This window comes from Pogona vitticeps, chromosome 1 (genome assembly GCF_051106095.1).
Source record: "Pogona vitticeps strain Pit_001003342236 chromosome 1, PviZW2.1, whole genome shotgun sequence".
Classification (NCBI taxonomy): domain Eukaryota; kingdom Metazoa; phylum Chordata; class Lepidosauria; order Squamata; family Agamidae; genus Pogona; species Pogona vitticeps.
Window position 1 is genome coordinate 29,006,656 of NC_135783.1, and position 18,868 is coordinate 29,025,523.

An 18,868-nucleotide genomic window follows, 5' to 3' on the forward strand; every position below is an offset into this window, starting at 1 on the left:
ACCGAATCAAGGAGATTTATGTAAATGCTGGTTTTCTATTCAGGTGTTGATTCAAAGTGGCTAAACTCCTAGGGACTAGCAGTTTGATTTAGATCCATGTAAGCTTTCTTTGTTTACCCTGGAATCCCATGCATTGCAACTCAGGATAAGCTTTAAAAGCTTTTGATTGAATTTCTCTGTGGCCAAAAAGAACTCCCGGATGTGGAACAAGTTTTTCAACTATTTCAAACATTTCTTAATTATGAGCTGCTGCTCCCAGAGTTGGTCAGTTTCTGTCTGTTACTATGAATCTTCAAGGGCTCTGGTGGAGCTGTATGCCCTGTTGTTGAACAGGATTCCTGCCTGTATGAGGGGGCAGAGTAAGGATGCACTTGTTTATTCTTCCTTCACAGCTTGTAAAATTTGTTAAAAAGACGTTTGTTGTCATGCTTGTCCTTGTTACAGTGTTGGAATCTTAGATTTGGAAGGAATCTCAAGATTCATCTAGTCTGACCCCCTGCTAATGCAGGAAATCTATAGCTGAGGCATCTCTGACACATGATTGTCTTCTTGTTTTTTTAAAGCCCTCTAATAAAGTCCACCAATTAATTTGGTGTAGTATTAAAAAACAGGCTTGCTCTGTCTTCCACGTGACAGATGTTGAAAGATCTGAAGGTGACTATCATATATCTTGGTTCTCTTTTCTCGAAGCTAAACATAGCTTGAAAAACTCCTTCAGGTATTCCTTAGACTAGAGAACAGAGTTTTGCCAGCAAGGGGGTGGGGGTGGGGGTGGGGAGTGAGTTGCTTTTCCCCTGTTGTACAGTGAGAATTTTATGAAGGAGAAGAGCTAAAACAATCCAGAGAACATTTGTTTTTGCTTTCCTCCAGTATTCTAATCTACTTTCACTATTTTGTCCTCTTCCAATTCAGTCCCTGCACAAAAATGTTACTTTTTTTAGCATTGTACTGATCTCTTGTAATTATGAGGGTATGTGAATAGGTAGGAGATGCATGCACCTGTCTTGAATGACTGGCTTATTCTTGAACTGTAGTCTCAGTTGTGTCTGGTTTGTTGTGTGTCCTCCCATCCCCAAACCTCAGTGTCAGTTTTCAGTGGACATCAGAACTCCAGTTTCTACGTTAAGTCCAGCATCAGCCCAGATGACCAGTTCCTGATCAGTGGCTCAAGTGACCAGAATGCGTATATCTGGAAGGTAAGCAGCTGACGTCCCTGTGGCTGTTCTATCCACAAAGTTTCTCCACTTTTGCTGTTTGTACAGGAATAGCAGTGGCTGGGGGTGCGGAGGAGGTCAGAAAGTATCTGTATCCTTGGCCTGCTTTGCCCACAAAACACAACTGTCAAGCTTGAGAGCAAGCCATAATATAACTTCCTGCCCCTACCTTTCCTCCTTGCTCCTGCTTATTTCAAGTTGCTGAACTTAATCTGGTTTTAATACGTAGACCTTTAAAAATCCCCTTTGAAACCTGTTTATTTGGCCAGCTATGACAAGCTGATAGGTGGTGCTTCATATTTAATAGCAATCCACATGACCCAGAGTCTACTGGTTTAGTTGTTACATATTTTCCCCCTCTCCCCTCAAGCCTCTACCCAGTTCTTTCCCCAGTTTATAAGCTCTTGCATCAGAACTGTGTCTCCTCACCACCCTCCCCCCTGCCTTGGACTGCTTAATTTCTAAGAGTTAAGAGCTCTGCATTATTCCAACAAGGGCTCAGCCAGAGTCTTAAGCAAAAATCCCAAGTAATGGCTGGCAGCTGAGGAGCTTACTTGGCACGTGGGCCGATGTGTCAAGAAATGCAAATATTTTTGTGTTATTTTTCCACCAAAAGACATTTATTTATATATTCGGGGCCAACCCCATCCAGTGTAAAACAAGCAGAATGAAATGCCTTCCGCTAAATCAAAACTAAAATAACCAGCCATGCTGAAAGCTCATCTGGATAAGAACGGGAGGGAATCTGTGTCCTTCTCAAGCAGGCCTCTCTTTTCCCCTACTGGCTTCTGTTAATTTGGCCCATGAAAGGCAGAATGTTGTGACATTTTGGTGGAAAATGAAAGAAGCAGATAGTCTTTCTAGATAGTAGATCCCTAGCAGATTAGAGCCACCTTAGAACTTGTGTAGCAGATTCCACTATACTACTTACTGCCTGGGTTCATTCATCTCTTTGAGTAGTAAAGAGATGAATGAACCCAGGCAATAGTATATTGGAATTTGCAGATTCTTTCCACCATTCTTTCCTTCATGGTGGAAAAACTTCTAATCGAGAGGTAGGTTGGGGGCCGGACACAAACTGCTTAGATATTGCCAGGTTGATAATAAATCATGCTTATTTTCACATATTTTTATAGCAGAAAAGATAAAACCATGGAATTGAAAAAGACAGAAACGTTACATATACAATTTCCCTATTCACAAGTGATGACTTGCAATTTTTCATTCATTGCCTAGTGTGACAGGATGGAGATGCACTGCTGAAAAAAGGGCATATAGCTGACAATGACCAAGCCCTACATTGCACATGGTGTAGCAGAATGTGATTAATATGCATGTCAGATTTGTAATGTTTTAATTCTCTCTGCGACAAAAACTAGACCAGAAGAAGCATAGGAACATAGAAATCTATCTCGCAACTTTTCGGGCCATTGGTCCACTTAGCTCATTACTTCCTATGAAAATGGGGTGGTAGCTTTCCAGGGCTTGTTTTCCAGCTCTACCTGGTGATATCTGGGATTGAACCAGGGACTTTTTGCACATAGAGCACATGCTCTGCCACTGAGCAGTGATTGTTTGCCTGTGAAGTCTAAAGATGTTGGGGCAATGTCAAAGAAACAAATGGCATGTTAAAAAAATAATTTTTGCTAAGTCAATTTTCAGACTTCATCCAGCAGGTTTAGTCATGATCACGGCAAGTTGTTCTCATAATGGCATATTCAAGTATGTGATCGCATTGAGCATTATTTCCAGTGTGAATCAGCCTCAGTTGTTATCTTCCCAGTGTGCTGTCTGCATTGATTTGATTTTGAAAATAAATTCCTGCTAGCACTTATCAGTATTTATTTGGTGGATTTTCCCTTGTTCTACCATGCAGTCCTTTGTGAATTTTGATATGTGAGGAATATATTAAGAAATCATAGTATATAGCATACCTAGCAAAGTGTGGATTAAATCTTTACTTCTGTCCTTCTGCTGTGTGATAAAGCTTTCAACCTAAAGTCATTCCTCTCCCCATAACCTTCTCTGAGAACAGTATAAGATGATTACTCTGGTGGATGTTCCATCTGCTCTATAAGAAAAAGGGGTATATTGGCAAGCCTACACTGCTCCATTAGTACTTGTTATCTCTAGGAAGAGGTAGAGAACCCTTGGCCCTTTAGATGTTTTGGACTGCAATTATCATCATCCATGCCACTGACCAGAACAACTGGGGCTTTTAAGAACTGTGGTTCATAACATCTATAAGACCAAATGTTCCTCATATCTACGCTAACAAACACAACACAAAAAATCTAACAGATGTTTCTGTTGTGCATTCAGCTATTTGTGCTGCAACTGAAGACTGGCTTTCTCTGATCCAAGGTAATATATATGCAAGACTCCATGACACCTGCTGTCCCTATGTGTGCAGATGTGTGTGCCCCTCTGCATACATAGAAAGAATTTGACTGGATCAAGACAAAAGCCTGTCTCAGCTGTAGCCCTCCAGCTGTTTACTGCTATACCCATCATCCTTCATTCATGGGACAGGATCATGGGATCTGAGTTCTCCAGACCAGGCTTCTGAAGTTCAGCATTCTGAAAGACTGCTCACTGGGAGAGAAGCTAAGAGGCAAGAGGTGACATCTTAAACCGGACTGAGATATAGTGTGTGAAATATACTGTTCTTTCTTTTAGTACAGTATATCTGTCCTCTTCAAGGCATGAATTGGCTGTGTTGTGATGACCAACTTGTTTTCTATACAAGGACTGGCTTTTCTTGAAAGTTTTAAAATGTATGCAGACTGTTATTAGAAGGTCTGAGTTTTTGCCATGGGTAGGATGAGGAAGAGCTCCTGAAGCCAGGGACCATAAGCAGACACATGGGGTTTTTTTATTACTTCTGAGTCTAAAACCAACAAGAAATAGCATCTTTTTTGCCTGTTCTCATTAATAGAGGATTAAGAGATTTTGCTACACAGAGTAGAAGGAAAATCTGCTAAATGTAAACAAAGGTATTTTCCCTACCAAGAGCTTAGCTGTCTTCCTTAAAAGGGCTCTAGTTTCCATGGTATTGCCTGCTTTGGAACAGATAGTGGATTTTGCATGGGCCAGCATGTAAAAAAAATAAACAAATCAGCAAAATGCTGGTCTAAACCTGGGGCAGTGAGGTTTAGACCAGCATTAAAAAGAGGTGACCTGACACAAATCAGCCTACTATACAGTATTTTGCTTAAGAACTATGTACTCTATATAATTTTCAAGCTATCTGAGCTAAGAACCATTTATTGTGAAAAGGAAATAGAACAGGAGAAGTGGAGCATCCTTTTTTACTTCTATGTCTTTCTTCCATCCCTTGTAAGCTTCATTTACACACATGGTGAAGAATCTATTAAGTTCACTTAGTCATCAGTGCAAATCCCCATCAAATATTACATTACTAACAGTGACTCATAGCTTCAGGAAGTAGAGCTTACTGAAAAATAGAAACGGGCATCTAAGATTCTGCTGTTGCTGCCACTTGAGGTTATCTTAGGTTGCTCCCTATTCATTAGATGTATAATGATTCCAAGTAGGTGGAGTGGCACTTTGCCGCTTTACTTGCTCACCTGTGCCATTTCCCAAAGTTAATCCTGAATATTCTGGCTCAGCCAATAAAAATAATTGGCAGGAGTCTGAGCCTGTGTCACTTTGGTAAACTATCAAAAGGTGAGATTTTATGCTGTGCCGCTCCTTATTCTGCCTCCAGAGGGAAGATCTAGAATGGGGTAGGGCAATATAGGACACACACACAACCCCCACAAGCTGGATTGCAACGCCTATCATTGCTTATCATTATCTGTGTTGGCTAGGGCTGGCACGAGTTGCAGCCCAATAACTTTTCAAGGGCTATAAACTACTCACCCAGTGGGGCCCAGAAGTAGTCTAGGTGGGCACAGGTTTTACATGATAATAATCCACTCTCCTGCAAGTCCCATGTCACCCTGCCAATATGCAGTGCATGTTTCCTAGATATTATCTTTCTTTTCTACAGCTACCATAGCAGTAAAATTTCTACTCAATACCATTACCACAGTTTTCAATTACTAATACAGTGAATTTGGTTTTGTTTATCCCAACAATGCTGTGATTTTGAAATGTGATTTTAATGGTTTTATAATGTAACATAAGGGATAAATATAATAACAGTATTGAAAATAGTCAAACCTGTTCTATCTTCGGAGGCAAAAGTGTTGGAACTGAGGCTATCATTCTTTGTGAGAAGAGAAGATTCTCTGGAAAAGACAGTAATGCTAGGAAAAATTGAAGACAGCAGGAAAAGGGGAAGACCGAGTATGAGATGGAGTGACTCCCTAAGGAACCACAGTCTTGAGTTTACAAGAGCCGTGCAGGGCTGTTGACAACAGGACGTTTTGGAGGTTATTTATTCATAGGGTTCACATAAGCCAAGGGTGATTTGAAAGCATGTAACAACAAAAAAAAAAAAACGGAGTGCCAGTGAGCATATAAATGTCATTCTCAGGAAAACATGACTTCAGACTTCTATGATGGAGCCCAGGTTCTTTGATAGAGTAATTAGTGAGACATAAGGTATGGAATGTTGAAATCCGCTCATCTAGAAGAAGTGTGTTGAATGTCAGCTCTCTTCTATTTTGGTTAGTTGAAGAACAGGCCCAGCAGCTGTGAATGGTGTCTTAGCTGAGCCAACCCAGTGCTGCCTGTTCCTACATCCCTGAAGTTCTGCCACATAAAATAAGTCTTTCTTTCTATTATGCGTAGAGTCACAGGAAGCAAATCTAGCTCCAGGGCTCGCCAGGGCTTCTGAACTCAATGCACTCAAAATAGAATGGACTGTCAAAGGATGTTGGTGTGATCTTAAGGATTACAGTCCTACACATTTACCTGGGAGCAAGTTTCATTGAACTCAACAGCTTTGAGTCGACATGCACAGGATTGGGCTGTAAATCTTCATGGAGAACATGTACATAGAGACCATTAGCTTTGCATGAACAATACGCAACAATAAATCCAGTGGAGCATTGCACTTGCAAATCGCCTTTGTTTATCCTAATCAATTACTAAGGCTCGATGTTCTGTACAAGTATGTTAAGTGTGCGAGTGGATCAGCTGAAGACTTGCAAGCCAACAGACATGACTAGTGGGTTTGCTGGAGAGGAGGAACCTTGTAGTAAACCCAAGTGCTCCACATGGCCCAAGGGATAGTCTGAAGTCTGTTACAGTGCACAAACTAAGAAGCTTCAGCCCTATAAGCTCTCTGGTTGGAATTTGGGACGTAAGCCACTCTGAGCTCTTTGTAAGATATATTCTGCACCTGTTTAGAAGGTCCTCCCCTCTATTCTTTAATTTTCATTCTTTTGTATCTCTCTTCTGATTGAGAAAGAATTTTGTACAAATCAAGGAAGCCAGAGAGTCAACCAAAATGCTGCCAAAATCTTAAGAAGTGAAGATCTTTTAGGGGGGTTGTCCTGGATCAGGAGGAATTGGGCTAATGATGCCCATATTTCTTTAGACAGCAAAGGATATATCTTTATGATGTGATTTCTTTTGGATTTGAAGTTTACGGTACTGTGTGCAGCATTCAGGGTTTTGAGAACTTCAACTCCTGTTCTATTTTTGTTTTAGAACACCAGTCCATGTAGCTGCCAAGTCGTGTTTAAAAGTGTATAGCCAAAGGTTACTGCAATTTCCAAAGCCCAGATGGTGGTCACAGCTGAAAAACATTTCTAGTAGTTTGAAGTGGTTTATGATATCCTTTGTGACTCTTTGCCCTTCCCTAAGTAGGAAAGTTAATATATTTATGCAAAATGGGAAGACATACAAAAAAGGTTCAGATTATTAGAGGGGAAGTTACAGAATTCAAAGTGCTTTGCACTGGAATTTTCAAAACATTTTGCATACTCTTGTGCTATTACTATGTACAGTACTGATTTTAAATCTGGACAGTAAAGAAAACTGATGGGGGGGGAATTCATATGAAATACAGTGGTGGAGGAAATCTTTGAATGCAAAAATGACTCAGTTGAGACTGTCGTGTTCTGGACATACGTATTATGAGAAGGCAGGATTTACTAAATGAAAACACTGTTGGGAAAAGGTGAAAGTTGCAGGAAAAGAGGAAGGCCAAATATGGAATGGCTTGGTTTAATATAGGAAGGCACAGCCTTGAGTTTGCAAGGCCCGAGCAAAGCTGGTGTTGCTAAAGGTTTTGGCAGGTCACTAATTCATTGGACTCCCATGTTAGAAGTGACTTAATGGCATATAACAACACACCCTGCATAGAGCTTACTGACTAGCTATGCCAATAATATCTTTCTCCTATTTTCTCTAACTTCTGCAGCATGTTGTTAGATGTTTTGGTTTATGATTTCCATCATCTTCAATCACTGGCCATACTGGATGGCGATGTTGAGAGCCATAGTCTAACAAATTTGGAAAGAGCAAGTTGGGGGAGATTCCTCTGAAGAATGTGTAGAGAACATTAATGTGTAGGGAATTTCTGGATTAGTGAGAGGCTTAGGATGGCTTGAACTCTTTTGATATCATTCTTCCTTCTATTTTTAGGTGTCTCAGCCCCAGTTTCCTCCCATCGTACTTCAAGGCCATTTGCAAGAAGTCACCTCTGTTGCCTGGTGCCCTTCTGATTTCTCTAAGGTTTGCTTCTGAATTCTTCTGTGTCTTTACTTTGGAAGCCTCTAGAGCTCCACAGTGAAAGCCAAAATGTCCCTTTTCTTCCAAAGTGTGAGTAGCTGCTGTTCCTCAAGAATACGGGCTATAATAGTTAGACATTATCTTGCTAACCTGTCATAGCCTAGAGTCATGAATGGCTGAGTCTCATTGAAGTCAACAGCTCAGAGTAGACATGCATGGGATTGGGCTTTAATTCTTCACAAATTACTGGGGTGTATAGATGGTTGCTTTGCATAAACAACATGTAACAAGAAATCTAGTGGAGAATTGGATTTACCAAACAACAGAAATCTTCAGCAGCCAGAGCACTGAGAAACTCCATGGGAATTGAAAACTTTTGCTGACCTATTGTCAGTCCTGATAAACCAGCAGTATGCTCCTCACTGTACTTATTGCTCATCCCTTGTGCTATGAATGTTCTCTTTTAAGTATCCCCACCATCAGGAGTGGAGTAAGTGCCAAGTAAGAAGAAGGATTTTTCCATTATGGATCACAATTTGTGGATCTTTCCTTGTGCAGTGGCTCACACAGCATATAAACTATTCTCTTTGGACTTTCTTTTTTAAATACCGTATGCAGGTTCTTTAATCTGATTTTATGCTGCTTTTACCTGTTTTTTTTTTTCATGGACCAAGGTGTTTTTAGTTTAATAACTGTTAAAACAATAAAACATAGCAATAATTTATAATAATGTTGTATTAAAGGCCTGTTAGTGTTCCATTTTTGCCTTAAAGCAAAAAGCAGAGCAAAACATAAACTAAAAGCATAATCAATAAAAGTTGCAGGAAACATAAAATCATCTCAGTCAGATATAAGCACCAGACGTTACAAGCCGAAGACAAATTTTTATAATTGGATTTTTTCCCTCTTTTTAATCCTGTAGACCATTCTGAAAATTTGTGTTGATAATGTATCTTTTTTGACTCATATTTTTGTCAGGCTCTCCTCTCAAATCATGAAATATTTCTTCCTTTAAAAATCTGTTAATAACAAGTGAGTGGGAAGTTTTCAGTACAGGAGGGGGAGCCTGTTGCATGCAAACTCTTTCCAACTCTTCATTCCTTCACTCCCCAAATAATCATTATATTCAAAGAAGTGCAGTATTTCTCTGTTGACTTTTTCCTTCTGTTTTCCAGATTTCCACATGTTCAGATGACAACACTGTCAAGATTTGGCGTTTAAGACGGCACGCCAGTCAAGAGAACTGGCCAGACAAAAGTAGCATGGTGGGTTGGACTCGCCAAAAGAAAGTGGCAGAACAAAAGGAAATAGGTAAGACCCCAGAATCTTTGAGTGGTTTTGTTGGTTCTTTGTGGTTGTTTTTCAAAATTGGGTCTTGGCAACTTTTTAAATAAAGTCTTAAAATAGAAACCAGTCCTAAACTGGTTTTAGCAACAATTATATGAAGCGGACAGCTTGTATGTGTATAATTATGATGATGATATCTCAATATAAGTGAGGCAGTAGGTTGAATGTGGAAAAGCAATGCAGAAACATGGCAAGAGTGCTGTTTACTGTGCGCCACCCAGAAACAGCCTGGTAAAGCCCGATCTTCACATACATTTTTTTAAGAAATCAAAGCACTTCAATGGCGAGATTCTCTGCAAAGAGAAATCAGTCAGTGGTGGCCTGGTTACTGCAAACTGGCCAGCAAAAGCCTGTTCTATCAGGTGGTATGCCTTGACTGTTTACAAAAATAGATGACAGCATAAGGTGCTCATGCTAAAGTACAAAGAGAGCAACCAGAATTCTCAAGTGATTGGAGGACTTCTATAAGGAGAACATTGAGGCCGGGATCATGTAAGGAATGGAAGATGACTGTAAAATCATTAATGAAGGGTGAGAGTAGATAGAGGGTAGTTTTAACTGATGAGCAGTAAGTTGAAGAAGTACAGTGGAAGAAAAATGGGTGTAACAGAGAGGCTATTGCCTTGGGAGATTTTCAAAAATGCTGGAGTAATACAGAAGGTGTTTACTGGTGGGTGTTCACCATTATTCCTCATGGAACCTGATGTAGGGAAACAGTCTGTCTCTGAACGCTGGGGTCAAAATGTTGATGAGGCAGTTGTGGAGTAAATAAGGTTGTACTTAGACTAAAGAGATTCATCTAGACCACTAGTTCCCAACCTTGGGTCCCCAGATGTTCTTGGATTACAACTTCCAGAAATCCTGGCCAGTCACAGCTAGTGGTGAAGGCTTCTGGAAGTTTTAGTCTTAAGAACATCTGGGGACCCAGGGCTGTTCTTTGACTGCAACTCCCAGAAGTATTCGCCACTAGCTGTGCTGTGCTGGCCTGGGAGTTGTAGTCCAAGAACACCTGGGCTTTACAAGGTTAGGAACCATTGGTCGAGACCATACATGTTGGGAACAAGATGCTGGACTAGATGGGCACCATGATCCAGCTGAACTGTTCTGAGAGGTTTTCTTTGGGGGAGGGAGGGAGGGCTCCTTGCCTCTTATCAAACACCACTGTAGACTGAAAGCTTCTATAGTCACACAAAATATGAACTGCCCTCTAGACTTGAGATGTCAAGGTATCTCTGTCTTTCTCAGCCAGTGGAAGGAACACTGTGAGCAGGATGGATTTTCCCTTTTCCATTGCATGTCCTTCAGTCCTGCTTCAGAGGGATGGATAGCCTCCTGCCGCAGGGTTGGAGTGTGCTGCATGGGCAAAAAGAGGAAAAAGAAAGGCCCAGTACATTATCAAACATCAGCGCTCGCAGTGCTGGATAGAGCCCAGAACGAGCTGACTTAGGTCTTTGTCTCAGCTTGTATGCACAAACGAGGGTCGAAGGGAAGCACCTGCTCTGTAGGAAAGAGAATGCTTGGCTTTATGTAAACAAAACTGGAATTACATGTTGCTGAATTGAAAATAAAAGTGCCCTTCAGGGTATTAAGTTACCTACGAGGCTAGTTAAAGAGCGCCTAAAATTTCACATGCTTCATACTGTGAAATCCCAAGCAACTATTAAGTAGCAACAGCAATAGCTGTATGTGCATGTTAATTCTTAGAGTGTTCTTACCCAGCTATGCTGTCTTTGTAGAGAACCGGCTACGTGTGTTATTACTGTTCTAGAACTACATGAGGACAAGCAATGTGAATGTCAAATACAGTTTCCTGCTTCAGACGGTGTTATGTAATAATAGTAAAGCCATCTTTCTCTAATTCCTTTTCCATCTTTATGTAAATCCTCTAGGTAGGGCATGCAAATGGAGAAATATGAATTCTAGCTATACAGTACAGCCTTCTTTTTCTCTCCCTCCCCAGTCAACTCCCCTTTCCTTAGATCTTCAGGGCTTTTTCACAACTTTTGGCTGTGTCCTGACTATCCTTGGTTTCTATTTCTATCCAAAATCTTGCCTTAATGTAATTATGAGGAAAATCCTAGCAATAAACCTGCAAGACAGTGGAGCCCAATTACAAGGTACTTACTGTATTTTTCGCTCCATAAGACGCACCTCTCCATAAGACGCACCAAATTTTTAGGAGAAGAAAACAGGAAAAAATAATCTGTTTTCTTCTCCTAAAAATTGGTGAGCCTTATGGAGAGGTCCATCTTATGGAACACACCCTAGGACCCTTTGGAGGCTCGCCCTGCCCCCCCCCCGGGGGTCAGAGGGGGCGAAATCGCCACCTTCTGGGTCTCTTCTGAAGTTTCCCAAGCCTCAAAAGAGTCCCAGATGGTGGCGATTTTGCCCCCTCTGGCCCAGCGGGGGGGGAGGGTTAGCCTCCAAAGGGTCCTAGGGTGTGTTCCAGGACCCTTTAGAGACTCACCCTGCCCCCCCCCGGGGTCAGAGGGGGCAAAATCGCGAGCTTCTGGGACTCTTCTGAGGCTTCCCAAGCCTCAAAAGACTCCCAGAAACTGGTGATTTTGCCGGAGCTGGATCCATGCAGGGGTGGGGGGAGTGTGGCAAGGGTCCTGGAAGCCTCCCTTGGACCCTTGCAAGGCTCCCCCCACCCCATGGGGCAGGGGTGTGTGAAATCACCAGCTTCTAGGACCTTTTCTGAGGCTGGACCCGTGGGGGGGGGTGGAGCCTCGCAAGGGTCTTGGAAGGCTCCCCCACCCCCACCACGGGGCCAGTGGGGGCAAAATCGCCAGCTTCTAGGACCTTTTCTGAGGCTTAAAAGGCTCAGAAAAGGTCCTAGAAGCTGGCGATTTTGCCCATGCTGGACCTGTGGGGGGTTGGAGGGGAGCCTCGCAAGGGTCCTGGAAGGCTCCCTCGGACCCTTGCAAGGCTCCCCCCACCCCTCCACGGGGCCAGCGGGGGCAAAATCGCCAGTTTCTGGGAGTCTTTTGAGGCTTGACGAGCCTCAAAAGAGTCCCAGAAACTGGCGATTTTGCCGGCGCTGGATCCGTGCGGGGGTGGGAGGAGCGTCGCAAGGGTCCTGGAAGGCTCACCCGGACCCTCGCGACGCTCCCCTCCACGGGGCCAGCTGCCTTTGCTCCATAAGACGCACGGACTTTCCCACCCACATTTTTTGGGGGGGAGTGCATCTTATGGAGCAAAAAATACGGTAAGTCTTGGATTGAGTTTGTTATACAGTTTTCCCCCCATGCGTTGGGGCTGAGATAAATTCATACAGTAGTCAGTACTGTTTCTAAATGGCTGCTCTAGCTAGAAAGATGACAGGAAGAGATAGTTTTGTGAACAAAGAATTGACATACAGGAAACTTGCAGAACAATAGAAAAGGATGTACTAGTTCTCTTTCATGCTTTGTGTATTGCATATACATGTGCACATGTCTTTATTCTCTTTGGATACACACACACACACAAACACATAAATAAGCCTTCGTATTACTATAAGTATAGAAGGGGTATCCCCTTAAAAATGCACATGGTATGTGTGCTAGATTTCAAAAAATCAAGCTGGTGCTTTCCTTAGGTAAAATGTCAGGTCTCGTTGTTTGCTGTGCCTTGAAATAACTTGCAAATTGGAAAGGAAGTGCATGAGCATTGCAAACCTTAAGCAGGCTTCCTGCTGACCTTGGCTCTTTGAACACACGTGCACACAAGTACAGTAGTTATTTGCACTGTGATTCATTGTTGCCTTGGGCAAGTACTGTTTCAGTGCTGTCTCGACAAAATTTTACATCCAGGGAGTTCCCACCCATTTCAGCAGAACAAAACTGTGATATTGTGGTTTTGCAGGAAATACTCATCTCTTTGTGATGCACAGTATAACCTTCTCTTCTCAAAGTGATATATCTGTGTGGGTTTTGCTGAAGTGGCCTTCAGGGCCTCATATTTTTTTTCTTGTTTTGGAAAAAAGCAAATTTATAGTCTCTGATGCTTGAGAATATGGAGGCAAAGCCTGTCTGTCCTGTGCCTGGATGTTGAAGGAATTTGTTGGGCAGAACCACTCTACTGTATGTAGCTCCCTGACATTCTTCAGAGTTTCTGATTTCAGCTATTTCCACTCTTATCTTTTTTCCCCCTCCCTCCGGAAACCAATCTCTGCCAGGATGCAAACATTCTTCTAGAAGTCACCCATTGCACTGCTTTCTAATCTGATTCAGTCTTCCACAATTTTGCCTACTGTCCTAAGCATAATTGCACACAAGTTGCGGCGAGAACCATATACAGTGTGACACAAGGCCAGTCCTACCATTAGGCACAGTGAAGCCACTGTCTTAGGTGGCTGATGGTGAAGGATGCAGAATGATTTTAGGATAGAACGTTCGAAGCTGCTTTATCAGACTCTTGGTCTGGTCCAGTAGTAGAAACACTAACTGGCAGCAGCTCACCAGAGACTGAGGGAAGGGTTTTTCAAGCCTTATCTAGGGATGCTAAGAGTGCAGACTGGGTCCTGTGTGCAAGACATGTGCTGTGTGACTAAGCTACACCCCTCCCAGAATATAGCTGTATGTAACTATGTTCTCCTAAGCCTCCATGATGCTCTTAGCAGGGTACAAATAAATAATAATAATCCATGCTCTTGTCATCGGCATTTAATTGCCAGCCTGATTAAGTTTTCTACATGTACCCAAGCAGGAGTGGTTGGGCAGCTCTCTATCTTGTCCTTTGCCTGTGGGATCAAAGTGTTTTGGGCCAGCCCTGGTATGGGACACTTAACACGTTTTGAGTATGATTTTGCTTTATTCATCCTTACAATACGTTGTCCTCATTTGGCCTGTGCATTTTGCTTCTTTCTTAGGATTTGTAAAAAGAAGACCCAGCACTCCTGCTAAAGTTCTCCCAGTGGGCAGCCCCCCCGTTTCTTCACCACAACCGGCTGCTTGTGCTCCAGCTTACGCGGGAGATCTTCCGCTTCCTACCAACACACCCACGTGCTCTTCAGCCAAGATCCCCATGTCCACACCTGTCATTCCGGCGGGGCAGCAGAAGGCAACACCTTCGGGCGTTTCATCCAGACCAGCAACATCAGCCTCGGCAATGTCCATTAAACGGTGGGTTACCAAGACTCCGAGCCCATGTCCTGCGAAGGGAATGAAGGTGCCTTCTTCGCACACAAGAACAGCAACAATTTCTGAAACAGCTTCTGCCTCCAAATCACCACACGTGAGGTCTGAAGTGCGAGCCAAGAGGAGGCTAGAATCCAGCAAGGAAGGAAATGTGAACTGTCTGAGAAGTTGCAACTGTGTGGCTGCACTTCACCCAGTGTGTAAAAAATCCCGGCTAGATTCGTTCGAAGGAGGCTCAGAGTCTCATGAGGAAGTCTGCCAGACCGTGTATGGAGTAGCACAAGCCATTCAAAGCCTGAAAGAGCCGGCTGCCTCTGTTTCTTCTACAGACTTCCTAAACCTTCCGTGTCCTTTCAAGTCCTCCAGTGTCAAAACAGCCAACAAGGAGAATGGTTTTCCTTCCAAAAGAAACTGGCTGTCTCTTCTGGGGAATAAACTACAGACTAACAAGTCTCAAAGCCCAAATGGGTCAGGCAGCAGCACTCGGTTGTTGCAGGATTCAAGCATAAGGCAACAGGAAGGCAGGACAGGAGCAGCATCACCAGGATCTGTAAGTAATGTTGTTGTTTGTTGGTATCCTTCAGCATTGCCATCTCCTTTATAGATGGCATAAATGCTGTATCACTATTATTATTATTTTACGTTTATATCCTGTTTTTTTTCCCATTGAGCTCAAGTTGGCATAGTAGGCTTTCCTCTTCTCCATTATGGTCATAACCACCAAGAACTAGCCCAATGCCACTCCATGGGTTTCATAACTCAATGAGGTTTAGATCCCTGAATCTCCTAAGTCTCAGTCCAGCACTCTAACCCAAGCCAAACAAGCTTTGAGAGCTATTTTCATGCCCCCTGTGTCCTCTGTTTGCAGAGTACATATTTTCTTTTGGGGGGGGGAGTCTAGTTTCAATTCCCCCCCCTCAAAAAAAGCAAAGTGTGGGAGAATAACACCTGGGGGTACAATTCTGCTAGATTTTTAAAATTAAAAACATGAGGGTACTCTGATGCCCTTTACCTCCCTTACCATATGTTTTTTGTTTGTTGTTATATACCACTTTAAAGTATTCAGATATAAGTGGTTCCTAAATATTTGCAAATAAGTAATACTGTGAGATTTTTCAAGATGGCGCTACTGATGCACCTTTGACTGCATTTGGTTAAAATTCATCCAGTGACAGCTTGAAACCCATCCCTGGTCTATACTGAGGGCAGAAGATAAGGCAACAAAGTGAAATAGATAATAGGGCCCTGCTTGGAGAGAAAAATCCAAACAGAGGTGGGGAACTTGGGACCATCCAGATGTTTTGGACTGCAGTTCACATCATCCTTTGTCATAAACTGAGTTGGGTGAGGCTGGGGAAGACTGAAATCCAAACTAGCTGGAGGGCCAAAGCTTCCCACTCTTGTGCAAAAAGGATGAAGTTGGCAAAGGTCATTGCTGGGAGGGCCTGAGTCTCTTGACTATGGCATGACTACGTTAAGCAGGTCGGTCTCTTTGAAGCTTGGTCCTGCCATGTTCCACAGTTCAGAGTGGCTAATGCATTTTTCATGTGTTTTTCTGCCTTCCCTTCCATCGCCTTTCATGTCCTGGATGAGTTTGTGGCTGAGCACAGGAAGCAACACAGGGAAGCAAATCATCCATTGTTATCTGAGTTTCCTTTCCTTCCCCAACACAGCAGGCTGAGCTGTATCAGGAGATACAAGGCATTAGAGCTAAGCTGAGCTGTGGAAATGGAAACAATTTTTATAACAGTGTTCCTACATTTCATTAGGAAATGTTAGGAAGGTGGGACATACTCCTATGGGCAGTGTATTCCCCAAATTTTGAAGACCACTGTTAAAGCCAAAACTAAAGCCCACTGCTTCATATATATATAATGTCTAGAATCCCCTAGCTACATGATCTTTGGCTATGCTGATTTCAGAAAAGCTAACTATTTGAAGCTCTGATAAAATAAATATTTATTTATCTACTGCATCTTGGCTAATTCAATAGGAATTTGCTCCCTTCCCCACCACCACCACCACCACCCCAGTTCTCTGATTGTGTTTCAAAGACAAGAAGGTTGTTTTCAGAACACAGATCTCTGAGCAGTACAGGGAAGACAATTCCTTAGCTGATGAGGAGAACCTCAGGACTATCCTTCAAAGAATAAAGCAAAGCAGGCACCTTCCAGATCCAGTGGAGCACAACACTCATCTCCAGCTCCTGCATCACTGTTTTTATGTATTCCTTTTCTCTGAGGTGGAGGGACGTTCAGGATTCTTAGAGGGTGGCGGATTAGGGAAAACTCAGATAAGATTATTTAGGAGATAATGCAGTGAAGGAGGACAGACTTCAGGGGAATTATGACTTGGGGAAAACATAAGGATGATGATTTACACTTGTTGATTGCAGCCATTCTAAGTTAAAACATGGCTGTGCCATAGGGAGTGGAAACTCAGTGTGCCTACTGTAAAGCAGTTCTTCCCTAAATTGAGTGTTTAAGATTATTAGGTAGGCACCCTTCAGTCTTTAGAGACTATGGTAATGTGCGCTGCATGGAGGACTTGGAACAGCGTCTAGTGTGGCTGAGAAGGTCAATACGGGAGTGACAATCCCTTCCACACTGAAGGCAAATGCAATTTTCCCCCTGTCCAGCTCCCTGATTTTGTTGGTTTAGAGACTGCCTCTTTGCCTCAGCCTGCTGAACAAGTGCCTTTTCAAATTGGGAGATTTGGTTTTAAGATCTAATCCTGCAACAATTGCTGGGTGGAGCACTGTCATTCAGAGGGCGAGCTAGCCATTATCATCTTTTGAGATACCCTTTTCATTCTGTCCTATATTCCTTCCAAGTTTTTCAGTCAACCCCAACAGACAATATTATGTGCCCAATGAACATGTTTATTCCATATTCAGCTCTTTGTGGACCCATGCCCATAGGTTTCCCCCCTTTCTACAGCTTTATTGTGCTTCTGTGTCTCTTGGGGCTCCCAGCCTTCAACTGATATTTCCTTTTTTTTATACCTGGTGGTGTTCCATTCACTACAAAGTGGAAAGAACAGAATCTTTAAAGAGAAGTGCCCAGAACTGCTCATATTTGTGTCTGACTTTATACTCCTTTTTATCCAACCACAGATCTCGGCTACTTCTGTGCCCATGAGGAAGATCTCAACATACTTCGGGCAAAAATTAGAAAAAAACTGAACAGCGTTGTCCCTCCAGATAAGCGATAATGTACTGTGTGTTGTGCTACTGTGGGTGCTAACGGATATCCTCGGATCTCAGTTAAAAACAAGAGTTTGACTTCCTGGATGTTAGAAACCCGTTCATTTGTGGCATTTAATTAGTTCAGAACTGCTACGGAGACAGATCGTTAATACATAGGTCCTGGTAGTTTTAAAAATATAAGCTATAATTCGTTGTTGTGGGTTTTCCAGGCTATTATAAGCTTAATTTTTAAAAAAGAAATTGTGATCAGGATGGATATGTTTTAAATCATTTTATATTTCAATTGTGATTTAAATCAATTTGATTTTTTTTAAAAAAAAAATCATAGATTGGTATCCATCCTGATTGTAATTAGTGTTTTCTCACTTTTTTGTGTGTCTTGTTCAGAAATACATTTTTCCACTTCTGGAGTGCTGCTTTCAAGTAGAGGGGATTTCAGGCAAACAACTTCCTTTCCATCAGTAAGGGTGAAATGTGATCATCAATTGAGAACTCACTACCTTAAACTTCTGCCTCCCTTTTAAATAAACATTATATTGTGTACAATGCAATGTCCAGTGGGTGCAACAATGTCAAAGCAATCTTGTTTTCAGTCAAATACAAACTCTTTTTGTAACCTTGTTGTGACTTCCTTTGTTTTCCAGTATAGCAGATACGAAAAGATCGGGTAGGGGAAATAGTTAATGCCCGATTGGGAAAATATGCCATGTCTACCCTGGAGCATTCTCTTGAAAGAGTCCTAAACAAGAGCACAGTCGTCACAGACATCAGAGAGGCAGAGAAGGAAGGCTGATTCTCACGCACATGATGTACTCCTGAGTTGGTGATCTTAGCTCTTGACAGCCCTCTGTGAAGTGCAAATCTTGAATTTAGCTGAGTGATTGTTCTGTATAATCTCCATTCTTTATATTCAACTGTAATCCTGCATTTTTTTCCTTAACTTGCCTCACTAGTCATTTCAACTCATCTTTTCAGCAAGTAATACAGTGTCATCTGCATATCTTAAAAACAATGAATACAGAAGAATTATATAACTTAAATGATGATACAGCCGGATGGATACCTCAATGTGTTGGATGCAGAGTCAGAGGTTGGGAGATTGGTTCCCCACGGTGCCTCCCAGGAGGGAAAGCCAGCCTCTGTGGCCTTGACCAAGCTGCATGCATTCAGGAGAAGGGAACAGTAATCCACTTCTGAGCCTTCTGTAGCTAGAAAACCTTGGAAAGAATCACTGTCAGAATAGACTTGACAGCATGTAATTATCATTTATCAGTGGTGATAAGGAATAAATCAAAGTAGTTAAAAAGTTTCTATAGCTTGGTTTAGTC

The 18,868-nt window shown here is 42.4% G+C and overlaps 1 protein-coding gene across 3 annotated transcripts in view; it reads left to right on the forward strand.

Moving 5' to 3' along the window:
* The window catches only part of DTL (denticleless E3 ubiquitin protein ligase adapter), a 34,707-nt gene extending 16,551 nt beyond the window's left edge, over positions 1-18,156 (forward strand). For all 3 annotated transcript variants that reach the window (XM_072990054.2, XM_072990053.2, XM_020794597.3), the window contains exons 11-15: positions 1,084-1,196; positions 7,779-7,868; positions 9,041-9,176; positions 14,065-14,882; positions 17,448-18,156. In XM_072990054.2, coding sequence (XP_072846155.2) covers positions 1,084-1,196; positions 7,779-7,868; positions 9,041-9,176; positions 14,065-14,882; positions 17,448-17,516 — 1,226 coding nt within the window. In that variant the 3' untranslated portion in view covers positions 17,517-18,156. The remainder of the gene's footprint in view (positions 1-1,083; positions 1,197-7,778; positions 7,869-9,040; positions 9,177-14,064; positions 14,883-17,447) is intronic.
* Positions 18,157-18,868: the final 712 nt, after the last annotated feature.